Here is a 22,557-nt window from a genome sequence, read left to right as displayed (position 1 = left end):
AAAATTCTGACAAGCTGGAGCATGTCCAGAGGAGGATGACCAAAATGGTGAAGGGTCTGATAATCATGCCCTATGAGGAGAGACTTAGGGAGCTGGGTATGTTTAGCCTGGAAAAGACAAGGTTAAGAGGTGATATGATAGCCCTGTTTAAGTATTTGAAGGGGTGTCATATTGACGATGGAGCAAGCTTGTTTTCTGCTGCTCCAGAGACTAGGACACAGAACAATGGATGCAAGCTACAGGAAAAGAGATTCCACCTCAACATTAGAAGGAATTTTCTGACAGTAAGGGTTGTTAGACAGTGGCACACACTCCCCCGGAGTGTAGTGGCGTCTCCTTCCTTGGAAGTCTTTAAACAGAGACTGGATGGCCATCTGTTGGGTATACTTTGATTGAAAGTTCCTGCATGGCAGGGAGTTGGACTGGATGGCCTTTGCAGTCTCTTCCAACTCTATGATTCTATGAACATGAAAGCCACACACTCCGAGACCTTCCTGAGCGTCCCTTGATGTTGTCATTCATTCGACTGATGCTAATGCATCTGAGGAAGTAGACTGAAGTCTCAGAAAGCTCATGCCACCAATTTTGCTCCTTTTGGTAAGTCTCAAAGGGCGCTACAAGATCTCTTGGCCTATCAATTGATGTTAGTATGCTGAGAGATCTTACAGCACCTTTAAGACTAAAAATGAAAGAAAGAAAGGTTGGCAGCATGAGGTTTTCTAAGGCTGAAGTCTAAATTCCTCATGACTAGGTTTGCCTCAGGGTGGCCATAAGTCAGAGATGCCTTAAAGACACACAGCAGCAGCAACAACCACAACATGAAATCCATGCACTCTGAGGCCTTCCTTCCTCACTGTCCCTTTGGCCTGGCCCTAACAAAAACCCCATCATCATCATCATCATCATCATCCCAGCCTTGCTTCCCTATGGCCCCACCCAGGCCTTTTAGCACCTCCTTGCACTGACCTCTTCCCTTCCCTCCCCTCCAACCTTTCCCTCTCACCATCATCATCATCCCCACAACCAAAGCCTTCCCCCTCCCACCACCCCGTGCAAATCTCGCGAGACAACCCGCGCTTTCACAAGTGATATAGATATAGATATATATATTTGCACCAATCGATCCGGGGGCCGGGCTCTTCGGGGGGGGAAATGGCTAAGGGCGAAATATAGGAAAGGGGGGTCCTATAGGGCGAAGGAGGGGGAAAGTCAAATGTGGGGTGCCGCCCCCCCACACCATAAATACACCTGAATACTCTTTTTTTAAAAGGGGGGATCCCCCTCCTTTATGCCACCTGCCTCCCTTGTCTATTTGAGCCTTTCCAAGAAGCTGGAGGGTCGCCCATGCCTCCCCGGGAAAAGGCGCCCATTGCCCGGCGTGGAATCTACGCGAGGCCGGGGCTTTTGCGGCCTGCGCGCCCGTGCTGAGGAGAACAACGCCTCCCACCTCCAAGCCTCCCCTCCTTTTCTCCATCGTCTCCTAATGGCAAAAAGCAACTAAGGCTAAAAGAATAATAGTGTGTGGTGGTGGAAGGGGGAGCCCCTCCGTTTTCTCTCTCCAGGAGCGGAGCTTAGCCTGGCCGACGCAGGTGAGACCGCGTCCCGTGCCTCGGTCTCCTCATTCGACGGGGGGAAGAGGCCGCTTGCTTTTTCCCGTCGTCCTTCCGAGGCGGAGGGCAGGTGAGCACTAGGCCTCGCTGCTGCTTCCTAGGCCTCGGGGGTCATTGTGGGGGGAAGAGATAAGAGAAGGGGCCTCGGAGCTAAGTGGGGAGCCGCCACAAACGACGCCTCAGGTATTACTATTATCATCATCATCATCATCATTATCGCTATTTAGTATTATGTTCCTGACTAGGCCTCGTTGGAGTTGCTGTGGTAACCGAAGCAAAAGGGGGGGATTGGGTCGATCTTTTGGGGCTGCTTTAGGCCTCGAGGCACCCCTGAAAAGCCTCAGTGGAGGGGGAAATTGGGGGGGCTTTGGTTGCCATGGTGACGCTGGGGCGGGTGGGTGGGGGGCATAGGTACACCCCATATATATATACATATACACACACACACTCGACTGTGTATCCATTATAGGCCTTAGAAGGAGGAGGAGGAATGGCAACGTGGATTATATTATTATTAGTATTAGTATTAGTATTTCTGCAGTGTGTGTGTGTGTTTAGGGGGGGCATAAAATGGTCCAGTGGATGTTTGTGTGTGTTGTGTTTGTGTATGTGGGGTGTTGGTTATGTGGTTTTCGTCCCCCCCCCCCTTTAAGAAACTGAAGGGGGATCAAAATCACATAATCCATATTAAAGGGGGTCTTCAGTTTCTTGGAGGGGACCAAAACCACACAACCTCCCCCCACAGACAACACAACACACACAGACATCCACTGAACCATTTTATGAAGTGCTACTATAACCCCCCCCCAAAAAAAAAACCACACACACACACTGCAGAGATGATAATAATACTAATAGTAATGATAATAATCCACTTTGACTGCTCAGGGTTAGGAAATGTTGGGATTTGTAGTGTTTTGTGAGACATTTGAGTGTCGGAGAGTGTTTTGGTGCCACGCCAAACTACAAATCCCAGGATTCCCCTCTTGCCCTGAGTTAAAGCAGTCTCAAACTGGGTCGTTATTTCCTCGTTGTGTGTGTGTTGTGTGTGTGTTTGGACCTATGACTCCCCCATCTGTAACACCAGATAGTAAGAAAGGATCAAATTGGGGGGGGGGGGGAGATGGTGTGGGCCTATTGGTCTCTACAAAGATCAGGTAACACACAGGGGGTTATATAGAAGGCTATAGAAGAATAAGAAGAGGTGAACATGGGAGGGTTTGCATCCTGTATTTGTAGTGAAATACTCCAGTGGTATGTTGTTGAATGTGCAATGTTGTATTAAATGTAAGAAAGATGGTTGAAACTAGACTTGCAAAGTTTGAAGTGGGCTTGCAGGAGCTGGGCTTATAAACAAGGGGAGTTGTAGTACTTTTGGGAGGGGGATCGAGGGTGAACTGGAGCTCTCTGGCCATTGCTATAATGGGATCTGTGTCTTCGGGTGGCGAAAAGCTGGCTGCTTTGGGTCCTTTAGGCCTGAGAAAGAGGGAAGAAAGAAATAGAGTGGGGGGGACACACACAGAGAGAAAGAGAGAGATAAAAGGACCAGCGTTGCTATGGTAACTTCCTATGGGGAGGGGGCAGCTTGAGCATCAAACCATGTGCTTTGGGGTGTTGTGTTTCTTTTAAAGGGGGGGAATGTGGTCGGTAAGGATTTGTCTCTGGGCCTAGCTTTTGCAGCTGAAGCCTGGGCCTAGAAGTGTGGGAATTTTCGGGTGTGTCCTGAGGGCAGAGTTTGTGTATGTGTTGTAGTATTAAGATGGCAGCCACCAGATCCTCTAGGGAGGGGAGGCCACTCTTGGTGGTGGCATTCACCCCACATGGAAGTTTGGGTACGTTGTTATAATGTGTATGTGTGTGTATATGTGTGTGTGTTGTTTCTTTTTCTTTTAAGTTTGATAGTGGTGAAGTAGGAGGGAAAAGAGGGACGATCTGGCCTGTCACTTCATTGGAGTGCCGAGGGGTGGGTCCCATAGATCTGTGATAGATGGGCCATTGGGTAGCACTGGAGAGTGGGCAAGAGGAACAACAGCCTTTTCTTTAACAATATTAATACACTTGTCCCTCCGTATTTGCTAGGGTTAGGGGCACAAGACCCCTATGAATGCAGGGAAACCGCAAATACCAAAAACCATGTTTTTTTCCCACCTCTCTAGGAATCTCTGGTCAATGTCCGACAGACACTGACCATAGAACTGCGCTGGAGGAGCTTCAAATGCCTAGTGGAGTGTCCTCTCTAGGAATCTCTAGGTCTTTCAGTGTGACTTTTAGTTAAAGTTGACCATAGAGTTACTTCCTCAGATGCTGGAATGTGGTTATGGTCCAAAACGCACTGCAGAAATCATCCAGTTTAAGACCTCTATAACTGTCCTGGCTCAATGGTAATGGATCCTGGGAATTGTAGTTTATTGTGGCACCAGAGCTCTCAGACAGAGAAGGCTAAATGTCTTACAAAACTACAGTTTCCAGGATTCCCTAGCATTGAGCCAGAATGTTAAAGCAGCCTCAGATTGGATTATTTCTGCAGTGTGTTTTGGACCACCGTCTCAAGGGTGCTGCGAGATCCCTTTGTATACTGATTTTCCGATTCAACAATGCTTTTTACAGGGACAGACCTCTAGTCCAACATGCTGTTCTGTGGCTAACCAAATGCCTGTGGGGATGCTTACAAGCAGGACATCAGTGCAACACAATCCCACTTCCATTCCACAGTAATGAACAGTGTATGTACTGGTATATGTAGGAGCATTTCTTGGGAAACTAGTTAAAACGTTGGGGTAGAGTTTGCATTCCCCCAGTACACACGAGGCACACCGGTTTGGGCTACAAATTCTCAATTCCTACTTCATGGGATTCCACATAAGGGGTGATTAGAAGCGTGTTTATAATATGCACGTATACTTTTCTCCAATTTTAGCATGCTTTAAGAATTCAGAAGGCCCCAGGTAAGAACCCCATTGGGACTTTATCCTTGCTACGTATAGGTCCACTGCAGCCCCTGTCCTCACTTTCTAGCTCCTTATTCACACATCACAGTTAAACACACCAATTTGACTTTGCTTAGCCCTCACTTTTCCCTGGCAGTTGAGGCAAGAGTCAATGGGATCTCAGGAGAGTACTTTGAAGAATCAGTGCTCAAGCTCTCAGGGTGCCCCAGTTCAAGGCACTGGAAGCACCTTAAAAGCATGAACTCCTGAGTGAATCAGCTTTGATCTCAGCTCACATTCCCAGGCAATGAAGGATGAAGGAAGGCAAGGATGAAGTAGGCTGAGCTGCACTCTTGAGGAATGCTTCTCAAGTGTGTAACTTATGGTTTGCTGTTTCACTCAACACTCTTTAAAAAAATCCCAACAACCCTGTGCTTCCAGTATGTGGATCATTTGGGAGCTGTGCTCCCTTCTGGGGAAGGAGAGAGCTTTCTTGGAAGACTTTGTAGGCCAAATGGGGAGGCCCAGTGTTTCAGATCAGGGCTGGGAGTTGTGTTATGTTCACAGACTTCATTTTGTAACCTTGTAGCATTTTGAGTTGTTTTTCAGTAGTCTCAAGAGATCTAAAAGTTCAGCATTAGTCCTGTACTCAGAATTCTTCTTCTAAAAGACATGTGATCCTAAACTAATTTATTTTGGGAATCACTTCCAGAAAAATATATTTCCAGTCAAAATATGATTTCTTCTAACTATCATTGTACTGTACATATTTGTATTCTTCCTTGCCATTAAAATATGTTTAGAGTGGATAAGATCATAATAACTGCCAGGTTACTAACAACTAAAAGGAGACAAGAGTTGGCAGATAAAGGAAGTAACAAACAAAATGCGAGAGAGAGAAAAACTGAAGAATTTAACTGCTCAAATGCTGACCTTGCAGAGAAAGGCCACCAAAGGAAGATTAAGATGGAGAAGAGGCTGCTATTATTTTATTATATTTTATTGTTGTTAGCTGCATGCCTTCGACACTGACTCCTGGCAGCCCTGTGGATGAGACACCTCCAAGACTCCCTATCTTCCTCTGCTCTGCTCAGACCCTGAAAATCCATGCCTGCACCCCCCAATTCAGTCCATCCATTTGGCATGTGGTCTTCCCCTCTTCTATACGTTTCCTAGCATTATTATTTTTTCTAGTTATCCATGCCTTCTCATTATGTGGCCAAAGTACATCAGTCTCAATTTGACCATCTGGGCTTCCGATGAGAGTTCTGGTTTGATCTGACTTTATTTTATTTTATCTATATGCCACCTTTCTCTTAAATTGGGCCTATAAGTCTAGACGAGTCACCCTACTTAGGGAGTTCCCAGGCCTGAGTAAGCCACAAGAAACCCTTTTTCCCAGAGATGCACAAGTAGGAATTTGTCAAGACATGAAGGAGAGCCACTCCAGAAGATTTTAGGGAATAAGCCAGGGGTAGGCAACCTTTTTGAGCCAGGGGCCAGGTTGCTGTCCCACAGACAACTGGGGACCGAAGCCAAAAAATAAATAATTAAATATTTTTATTTTTATTTTTAGAAAATTAAATATATAAATAAACCAGGACAAATGTAGGACAAAATTTTCAAATGGAAGACACTTTTTTTAAAAAAATAGAGGACACATGAAAAATTTGCTGATTTTTTACAAAATGTTAATATAAATGCATGTTTCTGAGGCTTCTATAGACAATTGCCCCCCAAAGGCACCGGCAGCAATCGGTGGCAGGACCAGGCTGGGGCCGGTCCCAAGGCCTCGCTGGGCCGCATCCGGCCCGTGGGCCGCAGGTTGCCTACCCCTGGAATAAGCAGTCTCCATGCAGATAAAGGCAGTCCTTTTAAATATTCTGATACAGTATCGCATCAGATATGAGGTTTCCAAAATGGTATCTATGAGCACCAGTCTGCCCACAGGTAGCAAATAGGCTTCCTTCCCTCCCTGGCTTCTTTAAAAATTATCTGGTTGGTAGCATGCTAAAGAATGAAGGACTGAACTCCAGTGCCATCTTTATTTCTAAGACTTCTTCTGGTTCTTATGTAGACCCCAGAGACATTCTTAGGAAATAAAAATAGTGGGTGCAACCAGTATTTCGTTGGTACTTAAGTACATCACATTGATTCTTTGAATCTGCTGAAGTTGGGATGAGCAGTTTGATTTAGGCCTCAGACATTGTGGCTGCCTCGTATTAAGGTTTTTGGACATTTTGCGTATCTTTTAGTCTTACCAAATAGGTTTGCCTCAGGGTCACCGTAGTTCAGAAACAACTTGAAGTCAAACAACAACAACAAAAGTTTGATTTCTAGGCACTATTTTGTGAATGGGCCAGAAACATCCCACACATCAACTCAGTAAGAGCACCCAGGATTGTCTTGCAAAGTTTCTAGTGTACTCGCTACTCCCAAATGGTTTGTGAAACAGTTAAAAAATGCCCTGCTCTTTCTCTTGACTGATGAACTTTTTTAAAAAATCTGCTGATGTTATTTCTTCTGCAGCATCATTCTAAAGCAGGGGTAGGCAACCTTTTTGAGCCGGGGGCCGGGTTGCTGTCCCACAGACAACTGGGGGGCCGAAGCCAAAAAATAAATAATTAATTTTTTTAAAAAGAAAATTAAATATATAAATAAACCAGGACAAATGTAGGACAAAATTTTCAAATGGAAGACACTTTTTTTAAAAAAAATGGAGGACACATGAAAAATTTGCTGATTTTTTACAAAATGTTAATATAAATGCATGTTTCTGAGGCTTCTATAGACAATTGCCCCCCAAAGGCACCAGCAGCAATCGGCGGCAGGACCAGGCTGGGGCCGGTCCCAAGGCCTTGCTGGGCCGCATCCGGCCCGTGGGCCGCAGGTTGCCTACCCCTATTCTAAAGTATTGGTGGTGGAAGAATGGAGAGCACACACAAATGTTATCATATCCGTATTTGGGGTTTTTTCCCCACTCCTCTTTCTAAAGGGCGTTTTCTGCCCTTCAGGAATATTCCTTGTAAGCATGTGCTAGAAGCAGTCAATACTTTATCTTCTAGTTGGAAATGAAAGTGAAACAGATAGTTCTGGGGACAGTGCATTTAGGAATATATGACTCATTGGGCTCAGTGGACTTTACTGCTCTACCTCTATTGTATATTTTAAAGATGAGTGGAGACTGTTCAGCATTTCTAACTACTGTACTCCCCTCTCCTTTTTTTTGTCATGGTTCTGCTTCAGTGTTCATGGATGGGTAACTTCAGAAAACAGGCTCATGGCACATTTGTTTGGGTTACTATTCACTAAAGGAAAAGGGAAAGAAAAGACTTCATCCCCCTTTGTTATCCATCCACATTTTATTTCTGTGGTGCTTTCAGCATTGTAAAATTTGAGGGAGGTAGCATGGTGGAGGGCAGAATAGGAACAGTTGTATTGTGCTGCAATTGATGACCATTTTTGTCTGGAAACACTTAAGTATTTATCTCTCTTGAAAATAAAATAGAAGTAAAGACATCTTGAAATGTTTTTCAGCGACACTACTAGTTACATTGATTATGTTCTTTCTGACACTTGGTTGACTTATTCTGGGTGCCTGATGTGATTTGTTTTTCGTTGGTAGTTTCAATAGCAGCAAGGAGTTTCCAGAGGTGGATTCTCACTACACCTTCCTTGTTGGTTTTTCTTCAGTGCATGTAAAGGACATGCACTGGACTGTGCATGTCCAGTCCACATTGGCCTCATTTTGGGATAAGGGTACTTGTGCATGTAAACATATGTGGCTAATGGTAGGGGCTTGATCATCTGATTCCTTGGAAGTTCTGAATGAATAATGTCAGAGGCCTCTTAGTTCATTGGGAAGCATGGAAAGAGGTCATAGAATCTTAGAAATGGAGGTGGCTTCAAGGGCATGTAGTCCAACCTTCTGTCATGCAGGAATACACAATAAAGCATTCCTGAAAGATGCCTATCCAACCTCTGATCCCATTTCGAGAACACTGGCTAGTGCATTGGTAGATATGGAAGAATCCAGAATGGCACATCACTGTATTGCAGGACTTGTGAGGAAGGCTACTAAACATAGAAGCTCCAGGATTCTCAAAAGAGAATAAAATTCTAATATTTTATCTTGGGAAAGGCCAGTTTTGAATCATGTTCCCTGTTAGTAGTTGATATGAAATGTGATTAATGATTGAATATTGATTGGTAACTTTGAACTACCCAGGGGAAACGTGTTAATAATTTGATCAAGAGTCATTTGAAGCATAGTGTTCTCAGTGCTCCTTTGTTCCTTGCAAGGACCATTTAAATAAAAAAAAAAACTGAACATACTGGGGTCAAACAGGTGCTTCAAAAATGAATACTCCCATTTCCTTCCTCTTTCATGTATGTTCCACAGGACTGAAGTGCTTAAATGTTGCAGTACTTAAGCCCTCCTACACTATTTGTTTTCAGAGCATCAACCCACAATTGAAATCCAGTGGAGACTCTTAAAGTCTTAGCTGGAAATAAAAAATATTGATTGGCATGACATTCCAAAAGACTTGTAGTCTAACACAAAATCTACTGAAGTATATTGGACTACAAAATGTTCATGTTAAAATGTTAATCCATACTGCACTATTGAGTAAAACTGGAGGACTGCAAATCAATCAAAACAAATACCTGAAATGTGTAAGTTCTAATAAAAGAGAAAGCAAAACTGAAACCAAAAACTGCCTACTGAAATAATGGAAGCAGTCCAAAATATTCTAAAAATCTAAAGAAAATAACTAATAAGAAATCAATAGTGTACATTTGTATTATGAGGATGTTAATTCCTGTGTCAGTAAAGCTAACTTTGGAAGCAGAATTAATTTTTTAAGTTAAAATTTGCACGTTGGGTGCAAATTGCTGTGCAGTTGTGTGTTTTTTTAAACACAAAAACACAATTATAAGGAAATGTATATAAAAAAATAGGAAGTGTCTAGTACAGTGCTGTTGAAATGATATGATCACCAAAAATGGAATTTATGATAAGGCAAAATAAGTTACTCAGATTTAGGAAACTGCTTGGTCTAGAATGGACCACAAGTGCTTGGTGTAATACGAGTTTCCTATTCATTTGGTAGGAGAGGATCCGACCCTGATAATTTAATAAGTTAACTGTTATTTAACTGTTATAAATTATTTCTAGCATGTGGTGGAGGGGGGAACACAGAACACCTGACTCCATATTTGTTGAGTAGATGGCATAAAGTGGTTCAGTTTTGCTAAAGTAAGTTTTCCAGATACTGATGTTCATAGCACACCTACTGGATTGACTACATAGGAAAATATAGAGGGCTGAATCCAGACTAAACATGCCAAGCCCTTATGATTAATCTTTTCCATTGATTTCAATGGACCTTTTTACCTTGCTGGTCTTACAGTTGTGTTCCCTATTGGTAAGATTATGTTTAAAATGCTCTTCTGCAGTCCTTTGCTAATGGGAGAAAGAAGATTTGGAGCACACTAGATATAACAGATGTGTTTATTATGTGTACTAATTACATGTCAATTAAGAAAGAACTTGACAGTGCAGAAATTGAAGTGATACCTTGATAGGTATAGTTTAAGGGATGGTTGTACCCTAAAATGGCAACACTGTGGTGTGATGCAAAAGCTGTGTGTTGTCAGTTAACACTCTTTAATATTTCTTTAGATGTGTAGATTTCACCAGTATTGTGACAAGCTTTAATTTTTACCTGTTGTAGCAACGGATGTCTTTACAAAGTTCACTTTTCTTTATGGGCAGATATGATGGAAGAATTGCACAGCCTGGACCCACGACGGCAGGAACTGTTGGAAGCCAGGTTTACTGGAGCAGGTGTTGCGAAGGTGAGTAGGAGTGCAGCCGTATGCAATTAAATGCACACCCCCTATTTTGTGTTTAATTAGTAACATTTTATTAGATTTCTGAAGGTATTGTTAGAATTTTGAGTGTGTGTTTTAGTGTAATTTTAAATATTTCTTCTCATGATAAGATCAAGATGTTGTTGAAGCAGCTTTTGTTCTTAAAGTTCAGAAACCAGATATTCTGTCAAAATAACTGGAAATCTCATTACTCCCAAAGCTGTCTCAGATTTGATACACAACATGCATGATTTATGGGAAAAGGAAATTAGTGACATGCTTTCTCTCAGCTGGTGTTAAACTTTGTTGGAAAGTTAATCTTAAAAGTCCTGTATATTGTGTGCCTAACAAACTGAATTTTACTAGCTAAGGTTTCTGTTCTGTCTTCTGCATTGGATACAGTTCATCATTTCTTTGGGTCCTCTTGATGGGTTGACGTTTCTGGGTCCATTTTCTCTCACTGTTCTTTAATTTCTTTTCTCTCTCTATTCCTCAATTTTGGCATATTACCGTTTTGGCTTTCCATTCTATAATTATCGCCTACTTTAACTTACAGTTTCTATCTGTAATTTCCAGTATTCGATTCTGTTCAATTCATTTGCATTATGTTTTGATAACATGTTTTCTTAATAATTTTCCTAGACAGTTTAGAAATATGCGTACATCTGTGAAGAAACATTTTTGATATATGTACAGGCAGGAGAATTCGACATGGCAGTACTCTTTATGCACTTTTGCAGTTGTTTTTAGAATATAGTATCCAGGTAAGACTGGAGAAAAGGAACACATTTGTGCTATCTGAGGTGGGTTGGAATTATTTGTGTATTGACCTCTGTGTGTCCAGGTGGAACAACAATGGCTTTTGATATCCGATGGGGTTTGCTTCCAGGATCCCTCATGGATACCAAAATCTGTAGGTGCACAAGACCCATTATATACAGTAATGTAATAAAATGGTGTCCCTTATATAAAATTAAAAAAAGGTTTCCTTTTTGGAATTTATATATTTTTGGAATATTTTCAAGCTGTGGATAGTTGAATCCATGGATAAAGAATCCTTGGAACTGGAGGGCTGACCGTAACATTTTTCAGACATGTTTCTCATAATCAAGTGTAGGGCAGTTATCTCTGCAAAGATGTGTAGCCTGTTGATGTTTAAGACCTACAGCCCTTGAGAGAGGTCCAGCTGTGAAAGTCAGTTTTCCAGAAATGCTAGTAAGTGATCGGTTTTTCTTCACAATGTTACTGTATTTTATAAAGATCTAGGAGATGCAGACAGCAACTAGAATCACTTCTGGTAGCTCGGTGAGTTTAGAAGAGAAATCACATGCTACCTGGGTTCTCAGCAGCATGATTACTACTTCCCGGATGTGGGTAGAAAATTATAAGGTTGTGGATCATAGAATATCCATTTTTACAAATTGAGAAGTGAGGCTGATAAACATAACCTGCTTAAGTGGCTGATAAAGCACTTGAATGTAGGAATTTCAGGAACATCACAGTCAATTTGCTGTGGTGACGGTATTTGTTTAGATACCTATACTGGTTCTGTGGGAGTTATTTAACAGTTTTAAAACAAAGCAATAATATTTTGTTGTTGTTAACTGCTCTCAAGTTGGCCCAACTCATGGTGACTCTGTGGATGACACATCTCCAAGCCTCCCTATTCCCCACTGGTCTGCTTAGGTCCTGCAGATTCAGGCCCATGGCCTCCTTGATTGACTCTATTCATCTAGTGTATGGTCTTCATCTCTTTCTACTGCCTTCTTCTTTCCCTAGCATGATAGTCTTTTCTGGTGAGTCTTGCCTTCTCATGATGTGGCCAAAGTACGACAGCCTCTGTTTGATCATCTTGGCTTCCAGGGAGAGTTCCGGTTTAATCTATTCTCACACACACACACAAAGGACTCTCTCTCCTCCTCCTCTCTTTCCTATATATACTGGGAGTAGTAGTCCTATAGATGCACGCACACACACACACTTCTGCAAAGGGATCTTGTTGAAAGAAAGAAGCTGATAGCATGAGCTTTCAGAGACTTGAGTCAGTTTCCTTAGATGCATATGTACTCCTATGTGTGTGTTAACTGCTTTTGAGTCAGCACCGACCGACTCATGGCAACTCTGTGGATGAGACATCTCCAAGACTTCCTGGCCTCCATTTAGATCCTGCAGATTCAAGCCCATGGCTTCCCTGATTGAGTCCAACCATCTGGCATGTAGTCTTCCTCTCCTTCTATATCCCTCTCTACCTTTACCAACATCATTATCTTTTCTAGTGAGTCGTGTCTTCTCATGTTGCAGCCAGAATACGCCAGCCTCAGTTTCGACATCTTGGTTTCCAGGGAGAGTTCAGGCTTGATCTTTTCTAGGACCCATTTGTTTGTCTTTTTGACTGTCCACAGTATCCTTAGCACTCTCCTCCAGCACCACATCTCAGATGAGTTGATTTTCTTTCTGTCGGCTTTCTTCACTGTCCAGCTATCACATCCGCATGTTGTGATGGGAAATACTATGGCTTGGATGATTCTAACTTCAGTGCTGAACTGTATATCTTTGCTCTTTAAGATCTTGTTCTAGTTTTTTCATTGCTGCCCTCCCCATTCCTAGTCTTCTTATCTCTTGATTGCAGTCTCATTGTGATCAATGTTTGATCCAGGATATGGGGAATCTTTAACTATTTCCATTTCCTCATTATCTAATGATTAAAATTTAATACATAAATTCAGCCTGGACAATGAAGCACGATACAGTCCAAAATGTGAGACTAAATCCAAATCAGTAACTCCAGGACCTAAAACCACCAACATATTGCTGTGCTGAAAAGATCTGACTAGGCCTGGGAAAGCTAAATCTTAATCTAGTGCTGAAAAGATGGTAACCTTCCCTATAGAAAATGCTCCATTTTGGGAGGCCACCATTCAGAAGACCGTCTCTGTTACATTGTTGTAGGAGGAATCATTCTGTCTGGTACCAAGGTTCTCAAGGTACCAAGGCATGTCGAGCTTTATATGTCAAAACCAGCATTTTGAAGATTGTGTAGCCTTTATCTGGTTCACTGCATTTGCCAAATACCAGCCTGGGACATTCAGAGCTTCACCTAGTTCAGAACAAAGAGAGAAATAGGAGTTCTGTGTCATCATGATACAGATGACAGTACACTTTAAACCCTGGGTTGCTTCACTCAGCAGTTTTATATAACAGCATGAGGGATAAGATAGAAGAAGATTATGAGATCCTGAAGCAAAAATGTTCAGAAATGCCTAGCAGCAACTTCAAAACATACAAGTGTAATCAAAGTCACCCATCAGCCAATTCAGGCCTAAATCCAGCAGTGTTTATAAACAGTCACCAGGATAGTTCTTTCCTTTCCTTCCTTTTAGCCATCTGTGCCTCCTAGAATCTGACTCCAGTGGATTTCCTTGATCTCCAGAGTCACTTTAGGGAAGCCTCATGGAGGGGAGCATGGGACATGACTACAGAATTTGCAAAATTTGGTATCCACGGGGGCCCCCAGAATGTATCCCTTGCAAATCCAGAGGGACGTCTATATATGGTGTTATAATTTATGTGTACACCAGTTATTGCAGTCTCACACAGTTATAACTTGTACACTAACCCAAATCAGCATAGATGCAGCTCCTGAAGAGCAACATCTTACTTAATTTTTTCAAACTTTATTTTTCATTGTATACGCCCACCATTTATCATGAGAGTTGAAGATGAAGTAAATTCACCTCTTTTCCCCCAAGGACCTCATTTCTGTTTGTTTATTCACACTCACAGTCTCCCAAGTGTGTATTAGCTGCCATTTGTTGATCTTAGTTTAACTTCCATTCCTTTGTTCAAATAACATTGCCAGAATGTTTAAAGTTGACAGTAGGTTCCATCTTGGTCAAATAGTTATAAGATGTCATATAGTTAGGTCTTAGAAATTACTAGGATGTCAAACAACAAAGGAAACAGTAATAAGTGTATAGTCAGCCCTCCACATTCACGAGGGTTAGGGAACAAGACTCCCATAAATGTGGAAAAACCATGAAGTCAACGCAAAACACATCAGAGGCACAAACACTCCAAAAAGGGCAGAAATATGCAGACACGATAGGCTAGTATCCTGTTTTCTGCAATGTCTTAATTTGGTACATAGCTGCCCCAAAGAAAAAGTCACTTTATATTTTTTTAAAACCCTATATGTTATCAGTTGCCCCTGTAAACAGGAATTCAAGGTTACAACTTATTTCCAAAGCAAATAATCAGTAAGAATGAAGGAGGAGAACAAGAAGTTTCTGCAAACATAACCAATTATCCTGAAGTATGTAATCATCCTGGCTCCAAACAGAATTATTGTTGAATATTATAGCCACTTATATCTGTTAATCTATAAACCCCAAGGGAATATAATCAAGGTTTTATTTAATTATCCTGCATGTAGTACATGAAAGAATCATATTACTGTCAATATGCCCACCAATATGTTTACACCCAGAGGACCTTTCCCATGGTTTTGCGTAGCTGGGGGCTTGTAACTCAGATCTCTAACAATAGGCAGATTATTTCCTCCTGCACCAAACCAGTGTTGTATTTTAAAACACCTGCAGGCCTTACGAGTGGTTTACTAAAAGTGATTGCATAACTAAAGCAAGATAACCAATATTACATAAAATAGTAATTCTTGAAACTTTGATTTAAGATACAAAGTGGTTACAAAAGGAGAGTCAGACTGATACTAATATATTCTGATATATACAGACATATTGTGATATATACAGATACCAAATTCTCATCCCTCCCCCAAACTTGGATTCTGAAGTGATACAGCCAAGGAACATTCCTATCACCATAGTAGAAATTAAGTTTAATGGGGCTACGACCATAGTGTCAGGAAAAGTCACAGTATTTTGTTTCTGACCACCATCTGCATTTTGCAGATGAAATTGGAAGCCACCCTTGCATGCAGTCAAAGTAGAAAGCTTCATAGAGGCCAATAGGACTACTTATGGGTAAATATTTGTAGTTATTATTATAGCGAAGATAACCTTCCAGCTTGAGATGTTTATCAAACATCTGTTTCAAAAGAAGATAGGCTGCATGGTCTAGGACCAGGCAAATCCTATCACTGATGGCATTATTTCAGAAGCAGTGTGTGGTATTTTGGGCATCTCTTTCAAATTTAGCATAATGTCTTAGCTAATGATACTCTCAAAAAGATATATGATGAATGCAAAACTTTATTCTTTTGACTTACTCTTTTTGTATTTTCCATGCAGTCAGTTAGACATTTATCCTAAAACTCATCCTGATATATTGCAATGACATTTTTCACCTTCAAGAGCCACTGTACCTTCAGATACATCTGTAGCAATACTGACTGATATATAATCAGTTTGGTTTCTCAATGGGTTCTGTTTCAAGACATCAGCAAGGCCAACCTGAGAGAAAAGCTTCTCATTCATCTCAGCTCTTTATGGCGATGTAGTCATGCTCTATTTAAAGAAGATGTCCAGAGTGCCATGTGTAATATGATGAACAATACTGGGATGATGGAGTCTTTCTAGGCAGAGATGTTAAGAATTTTGGGAAAGATATGTTTGAATATGCAGATTTGGTAACACTGTAATGAAACATGCAGCCATACAGATTTATTCACAAGCAGTCCTGTCAACCTTAGTACATCTTCTCTGCACCATCTGGTTCATGTGTGTGAATGTATCCTGGGTGCTTTGTTAACTTCTTCATGCCTAAAGCTTACCACTTCCAGTATAGAGAGCCAGTAAGTAAAATGTAATGTTTTTTCACTGAGCTGGATGGTAGCTATAGTTATTAGAAATACTGGACTTCCCCACCTATAATTCTCAGGAGTCCCAGTTAGTATAACCATTGATTGAAGTAATGGAACGTATAGGCCAAAACATTTGGAGCATGCTAAGTTGTGGTAGGCTGTTTGGCTCAATGAGCATTATACCCTGTCACTGTGGATATTGGGATGTTTTTTAAAACACTTCCATAATAAGTAAAGTGTTTCAATCTTTTTAAAACTACATAACCAATAATGGTCAGTAGTATTAATTCCAATACAAGTATAGAATAAATTGTGTGTGTGTGTGTGTATTTTGACTCATTTAAGAAAATACTGTAGTTCTTGCATACACATCAAGTGTAATTTCTCCACCCATGAATATATGTGCAATGCATTTTAAGAGACAGATATCATTATCATTTAATTTTATTTTGTTATATATTGTGAAAAGAGTATTGGAATTTGAAAAACTGGGGAAGAAATGGGAGGACAAATAGCCCAGATAAAGATCTGATAAGGCTTGGCTGTATCACCAAAAGAGACTTTTCATGGTTTTATCCAGGCCAAGGCTAGGAAACCTGTGATTCTCCAGATACTCTCAGCGAGTGCTCTGGAATAGAAGTAGAGTCCAACAACACATGGCGCCCAGAGGTTCCCCAGAGTCTACATGTTTTACTAGAGTCTTTGGCCATGATCCAGTGAGCAGTATGATAAATTGTAAAAAGCAATTAGACCATTTTGCATTTTTCAAACAGAACCCTTCTCTGTTGCATTACTGTGGTCTTTGAAAGTTAGAAAACATTTTAAGGTTGAGTTTCTGATATAAAGATAAGTGAGACGTGCTGTTTGAAAAAACGATTTAAAATCTCAGTTATGCATTTGAGCACTGTTGCATAAGCCTAAAGAGATGGATGGCGGCCTAAAAGATTTCTGGTCAAAGTATTCATGTATATTTTGTGTGTTCATATGCAACTTGGTGGGCATTTTAAATGATTAATACATCTGAATTATTTGGCCTCTTTGTGCAGTTCTGGACTCAAAGTAAATAAATACTCAAAGTAAATAAATAAACAAATTTTGGACTTTGTTGTATGATCACAGCCAAGAAGCCTTCCTTGTATGCAAGAATAGTAATTACTGTGAGAATGAAGTCTGTGAAAATATTGTTGATGCTCTGTTTTTAATGTGATGTAGATGTTCTACCATGACAGTCCAGAGATGAAAGTACAGTACATAGTTTTCCCAAATTTGTGATAGAAGTATTTCCTTTCTCACTTCCTAACTGCCTGATGTACAATAAACCTTGGTTACTAGGAAACAGTGAAAGTTGTATGTAACATAGTACCAGGATGCATGTTTCTTGGGTCACTAGAGTTTCTTGGAAGCATTTACTTTATGGATTCTCCAGTTGTAAAGCAAGCTTGTTTCCCTCAGTTAATCATATCTAATTCCTGAAATGCTCCCAAGTTTGCTTGCATTCCATACCAAAGAACTCTGTACATGTACAAAGAAACCAGGAGCTAATTGTTGTTGACATACTAGCTGACATTTACTAGTATGTCTTTTGCCACTGTTTTATCCAGCATTCAAACCGAGAATTTGCAAATGCAATGAAATGGAAGATAATTGCTCATCAGCTTTATAGGCTTGTTCCTTTTCAGTAGATAGCTGCAGAAATCCTTTAACTGGTGGATAAATCCACCCACAAATGAAATCATTGTATTTGCTTTAAATAATATAATTTGCCTGTTGGTAATATTTATTCTCTTTGCTCTGTACCAGGGTCCCTTGAACAGTGAATCTTCTAATCAGAGTTTGTGCAGTGTGGGCTCTCTGAGTGACAAGGAATTGGAGGTAATTGAGACTTATGTTTCCTTGACAACCTCGGCTTCAGCCTATCTTGAGCTTGTCTTCTTGAAAACATAGGTAGGGACCATGGAAGAGAGAGACATTTGCAGCAAGAAAATAATGAATGTAAGTGGAGTTTACATAACCAATTCACATGGTGAAAACCAGATCACAGCTTACTGTTTGACTAGCCTTCTGCTTCATTCACTACTCTTGCATCTGGTGCTGTCTTAAATATACAAATAAGACCACTAGGTTGTCATACTCTGATGTCATCCATGTGTTATAGTTACGTGATCCAATCCAGGAAAAAAATACAGTGGGCCCTTATTATCCACTGGGGTTTGGTTCCAGGAACCCCCGTGAATAACAAAATTCGTGGATGCTCAAGTCCCATTAAATACAATGGCATAGCAAAATGATGTCCCTTATATAAAATAGGAAAATCAAAATTTGATACTTGGAATTTATACTTTTTTTTAATATTTTCAAGCCGTGGATGCTTGAATCCATGTATAAAAAAATCCGTGAATAAGGAGGGCCAACTGTAAATGTTTGGGGTGCTTAATTCCTCACTGTAGCAAATAAGCTCAACAATTTTAGTAGTAGTAGTAGTAGTAAGCCCTTTAACCATTGAAGAAGCCATTGGTGATCTGAACCCTTAGCATGTTGCCACAGATTTGACTACATGTAATTAATTGCCACAGGTTTGACTAAATGTAGTTAATTCATTTTACCATAATACTTGGCTTTGTACTGGCTGTATGCCATAATAATAAATTTTGTGTAATACTTGGCTTTGGGGAACATAAGAGAGGAAGCCTCTTATTAACAATATTTAAAAGGCATGTTAAAAATTTGCAGAGAAACATGTTTTTAAATTATCTTTGTCTTCTTTAATCCTGGGATTTCTGTGAAAATTTGATTTGGGATTTTTCTTCCTCTTCTTGTAAGACTCCTGAAAAAAAACAGAATGACCAGCGCAACAGGAAGAGGAAAGCAGAGACATTTGAGACTAGTCAAGGTAGGCGCTCTCATTAGGTTTTCCAAAAACTCAGTAATGAGTCTTGTTGTTAGACTGTTCTCTTGCTCTCTGAGGCTTTTCCTGTATGCCTCTAGGGAGTGTTGGGCAGCTTGTTATCCTGGACTTTGAACAGTACCCTTTTCTTTAGGGACAATTTGTTGTCCCCATTGTAAGAAAAAGATTTTTAGTCCTGCAATAGGCTTATTGTGACACTCATCTGCCTCTTTTTCTCTGCATGTGTGTGCCATAGTTGAGCCTCTCCAGAATTTGGAAAAGCCGATAAAGCATTCAAATCTGTGACCCTACCAGAAGTTGAATAACTGGCCATGCTCACTAAGGGATCCTAGGAATAGTAGTCCAAAAAGTAACTTTTCAAGCTCTGGACCTGGTTTTCCAGCACTCATACACACAGCAAAATGTGCAGTGATCACATGTCTTGTCATTTAATTTTCAAGATAATTTAGGCACTGCAGCACTCCCATGTAGAAAACAAGATGAAATAGCCTTTAAACTCTTGTAAAAATGGTAATGTTAACAGTATGAAGTGTCTAAAGTAAATATTGTCTGGGGTTCGATTCCCAGCATAAAACCCACTGGTTGCCCTTGGGCAAATCACATGCTCTCAGCCTCAAGGAAGGTAATGGCAAACCTCTTCTGAACAAATCTTGCTAAGAAACCTTCATGATAGCTTCACCTTAGAATCACTAAGTCAGAAAATACTTCAAGATACACAACAACAAACCATTGTTACAGCTCATCCAGTCACTTCTGTCATGCCTTTCCCATCCATCCTTGTGTTCTGTCCCTTTCTGTTAAATTCTTGTCTGTGTCTGCATATTGTTTGGGATTTCGCTTCCAGTGCTGCTTTCCTTTGTTTTCCTATTTTTGCATGTGTCCCTTTCTCTCTCATTCCACCCAGGTATGCTTCTTATGTAGAGGATAGGATACAGTGAGAAGAAGCATGGTTTCCTATATGGTCTGCTAGGAGCTACCTTTGAAGTGTATACAATTTCATAGTTTGAATGCTTCTGATGTTTATGCTATATTGACGGCAATAGCAAATTGCCTCTGAACAAATTTTGTCAAGTAACCCTTATGATAAATCCACCTTAGGGTTGCAGTAAGGTGAAAACGACTTCAAGGAACACTACAACAATATAAAATGACAAACCACTCAGAACTGTTGACTTCCTTAAAAACTGAGCTTCTGTCTACATGCACAGACCTCGCTAAAAGTGAGATGCAGCCCATGCAGGATTCACTATAAGAATTGTTACCCAGAAAAAAATGAAGATGCTATAGCATAGATAAAGTTTTAATTATCACCTTTTTAAAAAGTTGACAGAAAGTTTCTTTTGATTTGTAGTTTCTGTAGAAGTCTGCAGATTGTGTCTTACGAGGATTTTACACGTTAGTCACTTCTGGCACAATCTGTCACAGAAATAAAGGACACAATGAGCTGATTTTCTCAACATCATGCACGTAGGGACTAGTAATGCCACTGACAAAATTTCATCAATATACCATAATAATGTCCAGGTGATAATTATCACTTTACGATACCCTCTCATAAGACATAATCTGCAGACTTCTACAATATCAGGTATTAGGAGGGTCAAGAAACACTGGGGAAAATGTGTAAATCTGGATGGTGACTACATAGAGATAAGTTAACAACTACAAATCAAAATAAACTTTCTGTCAACTTTTTTTAAAGGTGATAATTAAAACTTTACAATACCCCCTTATATTGATCCTTGAGACATGTGCTTCCTCTAAAACAAGGATGAACAGAGAAGACAAACTGCACTTCCACATTAGGAAGTAAAATCATGTCACTTGGTTTATTTTTTGGGCTGGTTTTCTTCCTTTTTTCATTTTTAAGTTATGTGGTTTGTGCAGCATTTTGGGGCGGATGAGGGATGGAGAAATAACCTTTTTTAAAAATAAGAAAATATGGTTTAGGAGACTGGAAATTGTGACTCTGCAGGCTGGGCCTCCTCTCTCCTTAAACAGGCATAAGCAGGAAAGAAACCTTCAGATCCTTTCAGGCAATTTTAAGAGAACAAGTTACCTCTGATATTTGATAGTATTTTCAAGATGATTTTGGTGCTAACTGACTGGTAACATTGTTATTTTTCTTTCAGGCAAAGTTACTCCAAGGGGACATAAAATTAGTGATTATTTTGAGGTAAGCTGTGAGAAAAAAGTGTTCTTTCTTTTACTTTTAGTATATGTTTAGTCAGAAGTTATTTATTTACTTTCCTCTATCTCCTCTTTTTCTAGTTTGCTGGTGGAAGTGGTCCAGGAACAAGCCCTGGAAGAAGCGTGCCACCTGTTGCACGATCATCACCACAGCATTCCTTATCAAATCCCTTACCTGTAGGTATTCACCTGAAGGAGAGAGTGTGGTCCCTGTGTGACCAATGTTTTTGCTTATTTATTTATTTTTACTTGTTAAGGCCATTCCTATATTTCTTTGCTTCTGAACAAAGCTTAGGGATGTAAGCAGTGATTCAGATGCTCTGGAGACAACACAGTTCTTCCAGCTTTCAGATGATGGGACCTGGATCTTGTTCCTTACTCATATTGCATGGTTGGACAAAATGTGACCCTGGGGCTGAATGTAGTTCTCCAAACCTGTTTTTGGGGTTCTCCACTCCTCCGGACGTCACAAAGTAACCTTCTTGTGGTCCCCCAAAGGCTGATCAGGCTCATGTTGAAGTCTCCATGAGTGGGGATGTACCTTTTAAATAGGTAGCAGCCTCTTTGTGTATTATTTACCTTGTTTTCCCAAACCAGAGGTGGACTTCTGCCCACATTTGATTATGTCTTTCCTCCCTTTGGGGGGGGGCATTTTTGGCAGTCTGTGCCAATCTTAGGAGCAGAAAATTGGCCCCTAGACCCACCAGAGTTGTCCACCCTTATCATAATGCTTAATCCTTACATATCTTACTCAGTTATGGGCTCTGTATAATAAAGGTCTGTATGTATGAAGCTAGGTTACAGATAGTGTGCAAAGGCATAGGCTCGTGTTAACAAGATGCAGCAAGAACTATTGTTATAGAAATGTTAGGGCCAACTGAAAGCTTGTTGAAAGTCACCATGACTGTGTATTTTAAAGGGCATCAGCCTAGATGGATCTTGTAACCATTTCAATAAGGTGACAATAATTATACAGAACTGATATTCATCCTAGGACAAATAGTTAACTGAAAAGTTGGCTATAATCTTAATAACCTTTCTGCAACTTTGCCACTAACATTTTTCATTTGTCAGTCTATCTCTCTGTCTATACTTCCAAATTGCCTTAAATCAATGGCCGTTACTATAACAGAGTAGTGTGATAAAGATCTTGCTCCTCATAGCCTCGAGATGCATGTCTAATTCCTGTAAACAGTATTCTTAACAAACCAGTCTACCCATGTAGGTACTTTGGCAGGTTCAATGTCATGGTCTATACAAAAAATCTGA

General features: G+C 40.5%; 1 protein-coding gene across 8 annotated transcripts in view; it reads left to right on the top strand.

Moving 5' to 3' along the window:
- The first annotated feature begins 1,208 nt into the window (after positions 1 to 1,208).
- LOC149309223 (serine/threonine-protein kinase tousled-like 2) overlaps positions 1,209 to 22,557 on the top strand; it is a 47,852-nt gene continuing 26,503 nt past the window's right edge. Inside the window, exons 1-6 of one of the 8 annotated variants that reach the window (XM_089531995.1) lie at positions 1,209 to 1,589; positions 10,317 to 10,399; positions 17,994 to 18,065; positions 19,014 to 19,083; positions 21,231 to 21,274; positions 21,370 to 21,465. In XM_089531995.1, the coding sequence (XP_089388121.1) occupies positions 10,319 to 10,399; positions 17,994 to 18,065; positions 19,014 to 19,083; positions 21,231 to 21,274; positions 21,370 to 21,465 (363 nt within the window). In that variant the 5' untranslated portion in view covers positions 1,209 to 1,589; positions 10,317 to 10,318. Of the gene's footprint in view, positions 1,590 to 1,609; positions 1,681 to 1,705; positions 1,794 to 2,477; positions 3,443 to 4,325; positions 4,334 to 9,169; positions 9,215 to 9,945; positions 9,967 to 10,316; positions 10,400 to 17,993; positions 18,066 to 18,100; positions 18,186 to 19,013; positions 19,084 to 21,230; positions 21,275 to 21,369; positions 21,466 to 22,557 lie in introns of those variants that run through there. The other 7 variants (XM_089531996.1, XM_089531997.1, XM_089531993.1 and 4 more) reach the window with 7 other exon arrangements.

This window comes from Sceloporus occidentalis, unplaced genomic scaffold, assembly GCF_023333645.1.
Source record: "Sceloporus occidentalis isolate IW3139 unplaced genomic scaffold, rSceOcc1.0.p SCAF_7, whole genome shotgun sequence".
In the NCBI taxonomy this organism is placed as follows: Eukaryota; Metazoa; Chordata; class Lepidosauria; order Squamata; family Phrynosomatidae; genus Sceloporus; species Sceloporus occidentalis.
The sequence above is the reverse complement of the archived record's forward strand: the minus strand, read 5'-3'. Positions and strand labels throughout refer to the sequence as shown.